This window comes from Oratosquilla oratoria, chromosome 9, assembly GCF_046742065.1.
Source record: "Oratosquilla oratoria isolate Oo_2021 chromosome 9, ASM4674206v1, whole genome shotgun sequence".
In the NCBI taxonomy this organism is placed as follows: Eukaryota; Metazoa; Arthropoda; class Malacostraca; order Stomatopoda; family Squillidae; genus Oratosquilla; species Oratosquilla oratoria.
Genome location: NC_134785.1, coordinates 40,638,092 through 40,645,591, shown reverse-complemented (window position 1 = coordinate 40,645,591; position 7,500 = coordinate 40,638,092). Strand labels below are relative to the sequence as shown.

The following is a 7,500-nucleotide window of genomic DNA, read 5'->3' as shown; positions in this document are numbered from 1 at the left end:
GTGTGTGTGTGTGTGTGTGTGTGTGTGTGTGTGTGTGTGTGTGAGTGTGTGTGTGTGTTTGCGCTTGCGCATATATGCAAAAATGTATGTCTTTAAATTTATTCCGAAATGTAAGATTCCTCACACAATAACGCCTTCACCAAGCACCATCCTCGCTATTCCTCCAAGCCACCTTTCCCACTGCCCCTCAATTTATGTGTGTTGTTTTCCTTTCCCCTTCCTCCAGTGAGAGTGAGACCAGTGGCACGACTCTGGTCACGCCCGTACAATCGCGCAGGAAGGCCGCCCACGGCCTCCCCGCCCAGCACCCACATCGGAACCGCAGGAAGGTGAGCGCTCCGCCGGAGCTCCAGGCCCATCTCGGCCCCTACACGCCACCGCAGCTCGGCGGTGCGAATCACGGCGCTCCGAACTACGGTCAACTCTCCACCGAATACGTCATCAGTCTTCCGACAGGACAAACGCACTGTGAGTATTCCCGGGCCTTCGTAAACGGGGGTAGGGAGGAATGAGTAGTTATGGAGTCTTTAAATGTGTTCTCAGTTTACTTCAAGGTAGAGAGGGGGGAACCAGGTGTTAGGGACATCTTTAAAGGTTCCCGGCCCTTCAAACTTACTTGTATGGAGAAACGAGGAATTGGGTATTGTGGGGTCTTAAAAGTTTTCAGATTATTTGAAGGCAGAGAGGGGGGAATCGGTTTCTGGGGAAATCCTTACAAGAGAGAACACCTAGCCAAGGACTTCGAAGTAGCCGTGCTAGTTTTCCAAAGCTTTAGCTTACTTAGAGGGAGAGGGTGGGTGCTGGAATGTCTTTGAAACGGGAGTGTGTGTGTGGGGGGGAGGGGTCGCGTCAGGCATCAGAAACAGGCATACCGTTACTTTCACTAATAGTAAGGCGATTATAGAATCCTCAGCAGCGAGAGTAATAGTACTGTTCGGCTATTAGGAGTTCTAGTGTGGTCATAGTGGTAGCTACTGGACGCGAAACTATAACACCAACCTTTTAGTGTTTGAGAGTTTGAATGTCTGAATTGCAGAAATGTTGCTATGGTCGTAGTAGTGGTAATGTAACAGCATTATCAATATTTACAGACGTAACATACCAACACAGGTTAGGCAGTGTGTGTGTGTGTGTGTGTGTGTGTGTGTGTGTGTGTGTGTGTGTGTGTGTGTGTGTGTGTGTGTGTGTGTGTGTGTGTGTGTGTGTGTGTGTGTGTGTGTGTGTGTGTGCTTTAATTCGGCCATCTCCCTTACATGGGAGACGAAGGCCACTGGTAAACACAATATTGAGTCTTCTTTCTTTGTTCTCTTCAGTGTCTGAAGGTCTGAACAGCGGCTCAGATTCCGGTGTGCCCTCCGAGTATTCGTCTTGGGCAGCTCCGGTGTCCGGAAGCGCACGTCCAGACACGTCCTCCCCGGACGACGACTTCGCGTCACCCTCAGACTCGATCGACGACCTTGCCGAGCAGCAGCCTCACAAAGAAAAGAGCTTCTACATTGCCGACTCCTCCGACAGCGAGGTGAGTCCCAAGAGAGAGCCCGTAGAACAAAGAGCTTATTTGTGCTTGTTGGTCTAAGGGCGTCTTGCACTGCACATGTTATTATCTGCTTATTCGGCACACTCATTCAGCTTTTTCACCGTTAGTTAACACATCTTTTTCTGACTTTTTTGCACCACTTTTGTGTATAAACCTCTTTCCAGTTACCTTTTCAGCAGTCCTTAAAATTAGTCTTACTGGTATCTCTTTCGGCTATCAAATGCTATTCTTTTACCGTGCCCACACCAGCGCTTGGCTCAGGACCTGCGACTACTTACCCTTTTCTATCCTCCTCCTTCCCCCCAGCAAAGCTTAAACGACATTTCTTCCCCGCTGTCCCGTCGTAAGTCGGGAGGCGGCGGCGGCGCCGGGGGAGCCACCAACGAGGCCTACGAACACGACGAACCTTCGCCTCTCATCCTTTCCGTCAGGAGTCCTTCGTCCCACACCCTAGAAACGCCAATACAATCCATGAGCCCTATGGTGAGTCCATCCATGTCCTGGGTCCTTTCCTGTCTGCTTACTTGCATGCTTGGTATCCCTTCCTTCTGCCTGGTCGCATACAATGGCATTTACGTGGGGGGGCAAGATCCTACCGCTCATTTCGTTGGAACCACTTAGGCACTTTATTCTGGGCCAACACTGGGCAATTTTATTAAACAGGTATGGGGCTAGTGGCTCCTGGCGATGATTCAGGTTTCCCTTCAGTCCCGCATCCACCCCTAAATTAAATAAAATCATCGTATATCATTTGTAACAACCTTAATGAGGTATTTCATCTTGCTGGATATCATACATACATATTTTTACATTAATGTATTTAATTTATTCTCCTGCAGAATATTGCGGGTATCCCGCCACGCGGCCGCGCCAACAGCATGGTTTTGCAGCTCAACCTGCAAGGCCCTGGGGGCACTGGTGGCAGTGGCGGCGGCGTCGCACCAGGGGGCCTGGGGGCCCCTGAAGGCGTCCCTCCGGTATCCCACTCCAACCGCTCCGTTTCCATGATCTCCCTGAACACAGCGCACAACCATCTCCCGAATAACCACACGACTTATCCTAACCTCGCGAACCTGGCAGACTCCCAGTCCATCTACAGCGAGGTCAACCAGAACACTGGTTACAGCATGGGGTACCTGGGACAGCGCATGGGATCTCCCATGGGTTCCCAGGCATCACTTGCTGGAGTCGGTTACAAGGTCATCGACAGCCAGCAGACGCTGATGCACCACCACCTACCACAGATATCCCCCGCCGATGTCGGTGACAGCGGAGACCACGATGACGATGAACCGCAATCGACTGAAGTCGAGGAGAACAAGCGCTGGTTCAAGCACACCCTTAGCGAGAACCTGAGCCTTATGTATGCCATCTTCCTCTTCATGCTGGGCATTGTCATCTACATGGCCGACACGTTCAGCGGCCACGACTCTGCAATGGCTGAAGGATTCAACATCTATCTCATCATCGTGCAACTCCTCTGGCTGGCCTACGTCCACATCGACGTCAGACGCTACCTGCAAACAATCTCCCGATCGCTCGAAGAAGCCAAGTCCAAGCAGAAGAATGAACAAGTCCAGGTGGAGCCTACGGGCGACGGGCAATACCAGCTGAGGATCAACTTACCAGAGTCCAGGAAACCTATACCCCAGTTCTACGGATTCACTTCAGGGAGACACGGAGGCTCCATCTACCTCAAGATCGGAGCTACGGGTGAGTAGTCTCTTTCAAAAAACAAATAAATAAATAAATAAATAAAATAATAATAATAATAATAATAATAATAATAATAATAATAATAATAATAATAATAATAATAATAATAATAATAATAATAATAATAATAATGAGATGAAAATAGATAAATAAATAAAATAATAATAATAATAATAATAATAATAATACGATAAAAATAGATAAATAGATAAATTAATAAATAAAATAATAATAACAATAACAATAATAATAATTACATACATTTTTATTACTTAACTCTCACGCATTGAATGTTTACATATAGAGTAAAAATTAATTCACCGGGTGTTAAAACATTTTCTATTTGCTTTTGCGCAGTCTTTTGTTTCGGCCACCTCATCCACACGGGGCTGAGTCTGGGCCAGAAGCTCCTGTATTTGACGGCGGACGACCCCACCTTCGATGACTGCACCTGCACTACTGACGTCGTTATGTCGGTTCTCACTCCTATCTATGCATTCTACCAGCTCTTCTTCATCTTCAAGTACTCAAACGTAAGTGGTTTGATAGTCCTGTATATCCACACTACACCTTATTCTAATTTCGCGAAAATTATTGAAGTTGACAGAAGAATCAATGACATGATGAGCTGACATATTTAATGCAAGTCATGCAGTGACACAAACATAAAACAAGGAGTGGTTTACGGCTATTGTTAGGGAAATTTCGGCACTACACTACACACAATTTGTAATTGCACTGGAAAATAAGATATCGGTTGAATTCACGTGATCTAAATTTATTTCATGTTCACAGTGTCCACTTGTCATTGATACATTACCAGTGTTTTCTGTGTAGGTCAAGTGGTTGTTGCCAAATAGTTAATATGAATAAAAGAGTTTTATTCTGTGCCCCAGCCTGACTTTATGGACATTTTCACTCTTATTTCTACAGCTGATCATCAACAGAAGAAAACTTTTGTCCAGATTTGGCCTCATGCACTGCATCTCCTCCTCGCTCTGCTTCTGGTTCTACACCATCCTCCAGGAGACACTCCAAGCCATCTTCCAGAAGAAGAGCAGCCACGGCAACTACTCGTCGTCGGAGTCTAGCGCAGCCTCCTACAGCAGTGTCAGTGCCCATGCAACTCCCTATGGAGGGGGAGAGGACTCTGATGAGCTAGATGACGATGATCACCACTACACGGGGAACAAGATACACGCCTATGACTGGTCCATCAACTACGGCTGCGAAAAGACAACAGACCTTTCTGAGATGATCAACTACACGACACCCTACCTCTTCCCCTTCAGCATCGAGTACAACATCCTCATCGTCGGGGTCTGGATCCTCCTGTGGGAGAACATCGGTCGCACCGACAGACACACGCACATCCCTTCAGTTGAAGTCTCCTACGAGGAGGACAACAGGAAATCCTTCACGTCAAACCTCATCATCTACGTCGATTGCCACTCCTCCAACCGAGGTCTCTTCGCTGGCCTTCTCATGACGGTGGCCACTGTAATCTCCATCATCCTCTTCTTCATCTTCACGTCTTCCGCAGAGACCAGAGACATCGGCTTGGTTAGTAGTAACAAAGATATCGTTGTAGCCACAAGTTTTTCATAAAAGAACACGAAAAATGCATCATAATAATAAAAAATATATGATACACTTTGTGTGTATGTGTGTCTCAGATTGACTGATTATCGTGTGATAGTAAAGTTTTATGGATTACTATGTAGACATTTAAATGCGATTCTGAATTTTTCTTGTTCCCAACAGCTCGTCAACGCTTACAGCGAACTTCTGCTGATGGCGGTGATGGCCGTGTCGTCGGTGATCGCTTTCAACGCCGTTCGACAGCTCGACGTGGTGAAGCAAAGTGTCAGCTCAGTGGACGACATCATCCTCTTCGTCTGCCTCCCTTGTATCTTCCTCTACGCTTTCCTCAATTTGTTCCCTGAGCTCACCTTAGACAAGGGAGACAAGATCCTCTACATCATCGTCTCCGCGCTTGAAGTCATGCAAGTCATTGTCCAGACAGCGCTCATCTGCGACGGTCTCCGGCGATGCTCCAACTCGAAGGAGCTGCAGCAGAGGAAGCCAGGCCGTGAGCTCGTGACCTTCCTGGTCGTGGCCAACGTTGCCATGTGGCTCCTCGAGACCTTTGAGATCAAGAGCCAAGAAGGAAACTCCGACAAGTACAAGTATTACGGACCCGTAAGTATTCGCAATGCATATTCAGCATCCAGACCCCAAGCTATCGACCGATAGATATGAAAAAGAGATCAAGATAACCTTTGAAATGTTCAAATGCAATCACAGGTTCACGATATAAAGTAATATCAAAAAGTACTTCCCGTGGATCGTGCCACGATGGTGTAGCCCTACTCAAGCGAAACATAATGACCTGTCAGATATGTCTCTACCTTGACTGACTCTAGAGAAATATTTTGTGTTGCTGGTCTTTTAAGGATGAATATAACACATACAAGGTTTCACTGAATCAAGGCTTACCAAAAGCCAGGATATGAAATGACAAATGTTTCATTACGTTTTCATTAATCAATATCATTGAACAAAAATACAGAAAAGACTTCGCGTCTATGTATTCGCTCTATGATTCACATAATTTTACGGTACTGGGGTACTGAGAATCTTTTGTTCATATAACTGTATTTTTATTGTAGATGACTTCATAGCTTGTCAGATACAGAAAGGAATAACCAGGGACCCTTGAAGTATGTTTTTATTAATTGTTTCTCTCTCTTTGTATGATCCAGGAACTGTGGACGCTACTGTCGCACTTGACGCTGCCTCTGGTTCTCTTCTACCGGTTCCACTCGTCCGTCTGCCTAGCCGACATGTGGAAGGCGTCCTACGAAGTCGACTCAGAACACTAGCAAAGTCTTGGACTGCGCACACCGACTCGTTGTTGTTGTTTTTGTTCCTGATGACGATATGGCGCCATCCCTGGGCCTTCCTCTTTCAGCGTTGCCGTCGTCGCAAAAGCCCCCGGCGGTGGCGCTGCAGCATTCGCGCGTGGACACCCACTGCACAGCGCACTGGGTGCTCATATTAAATATTGTACAAAGTGCATACTGTACTTGACGTACATGGTACATAATGTACATAATCATCACGGCTCTTTCCTGGGCAGGACCCTTGATCCGGCCTCTTCAACTGAGGCCAGCCTTGCATCAGTACCGGAGGGTGCTACACGTCCCGGCACCTCTTCACCCGTCCTCGCGTCCACTTCCTCTCCCCCCACGACCCACCCACTCCCCTCATCCATCCCCCCATCTCCTCATCCCACCCCTCCCACCCACTCCCAGCGGTGGCCGTGATGGGTTGCCAGTCAGAGACGTAGTGAGGATCGCACGGCGTGTGACCTAAGGTCGTCAAGACCCACCCTGGGTATCTGACAACTTAAAGAATGAGACCGCTGTATCGCGATGCGATGACGTCACTCGCCTCTTTGGACAAAAACGGCGCCATGACGTCGTCTTGTCCTACAGAAGGCAACGTCGTCATTGGCACGCCCTACGCTGTTTTAGCTACTTGACTCCCGGGGTGGCGCCCCTCCCTAGGGCGCACAACGGACCTCAGGTTCCTCGGCGTACAATCCTGACAAAAAGCACTTGGTCTGGCGCTGCGCGCGTGTGGATACGCACGCGCCAACCGATCTGACCAGGACCCCCTTCCGAATCCTCCCGTGGTGGTGGGCGACGTGGACGGGCGCGGCGCTCCGTGGCGTTGTGCCTCTTCGTGCGCGCGCGTGCTCCCCTCATGGCTGTACATAAGACGCCTGGCCGCTTGTGGCCACCATCGTTCATCGTTGACTTGCTGGCATTCTATTTATAAACTCTAGACGTGTAGAAAAAATGTGATATCTTAATCAGGGTACGTGGCCTCGGTGAAACGCAGGAAAAGGGCGGGGCTACGTGTGGGGCCAGGACCACCACACCGTCCTTGGCCGCCAGAGGTGGTCCAGCATACGAGGTGTTGTTGTCGTCGTCGTCGTCTTGCTGAGGAAGACGCGATGTGACGTGACGAGATGTGATAAAAGACGAGATGATCAGCTCTGTTGACTAAGGGGTAACAGTGATTTAGGTGATCGAAACAAGACAAAGGATTATGATTCTGTAGTTGATTGACTTTGTGTAGGGTGAGATTTTTTCCCCGACAAGATTTGTTTTCAGGATCAAGTCTGACGAGATTTTTTCGAAGATGATCATCAGTGTGGGTATTTTAGGATGACTGAT

At 48.1% G+C, this 7,500-nt stretch overlaps 1 protein-coding gene across 4 annotated transcripts in view; it reads left to right on the top strand.

Annotated features, from left to right (window-relative positions):
• The window catches only part of LOC143028332 (proton channel OtopLc-like), a 22,028-nt gene that overhangs the window by 14,193 nt on the left and 335 nt on the right, over positions 1-7,500 (top strand). For 3 of the 4 annotated variants that reach the window (XM_076190265.1, XM_076190264.1, XM_076190263.1), the window contains 8 exons: positions 227-468; positions 1,314-1,519; positions 1,844-2,020; positions 2,377-3,250; positions 3,611-3,786; positions 4,187-4,816; positions 5,018-5,455; positions 6,019-7,500. The exon at positions 6,019-7,500 is cut by the window's right edge and continues 335 nt beyond it. In XM_076190265.1, the coding sequence (XP_076046380.1) occupies positions 227-468; positions 1,314-1,519; positions 1,844-2,020; positions 2,377-3,250; positions 3,611-3,786; positions 4,187-4,816; positions 5,018-5,455; positions 6,019-6,138 (2,863 nt within the window). In that variant the 3' untranslated portion in view covers positions 6,139-7,500. The remainder of the gene's footprint in view (positions 1-226; positions 469-1,313; positions 1,520-1,843; positions 2,021-2,376; positions 3,251-3,610; positions 3,787-4,186; positions 4,817-5,017; positions 5,456-6,018) is intronic. The other variant, XM_076190266.1, reaches the window with a different exon arrangement.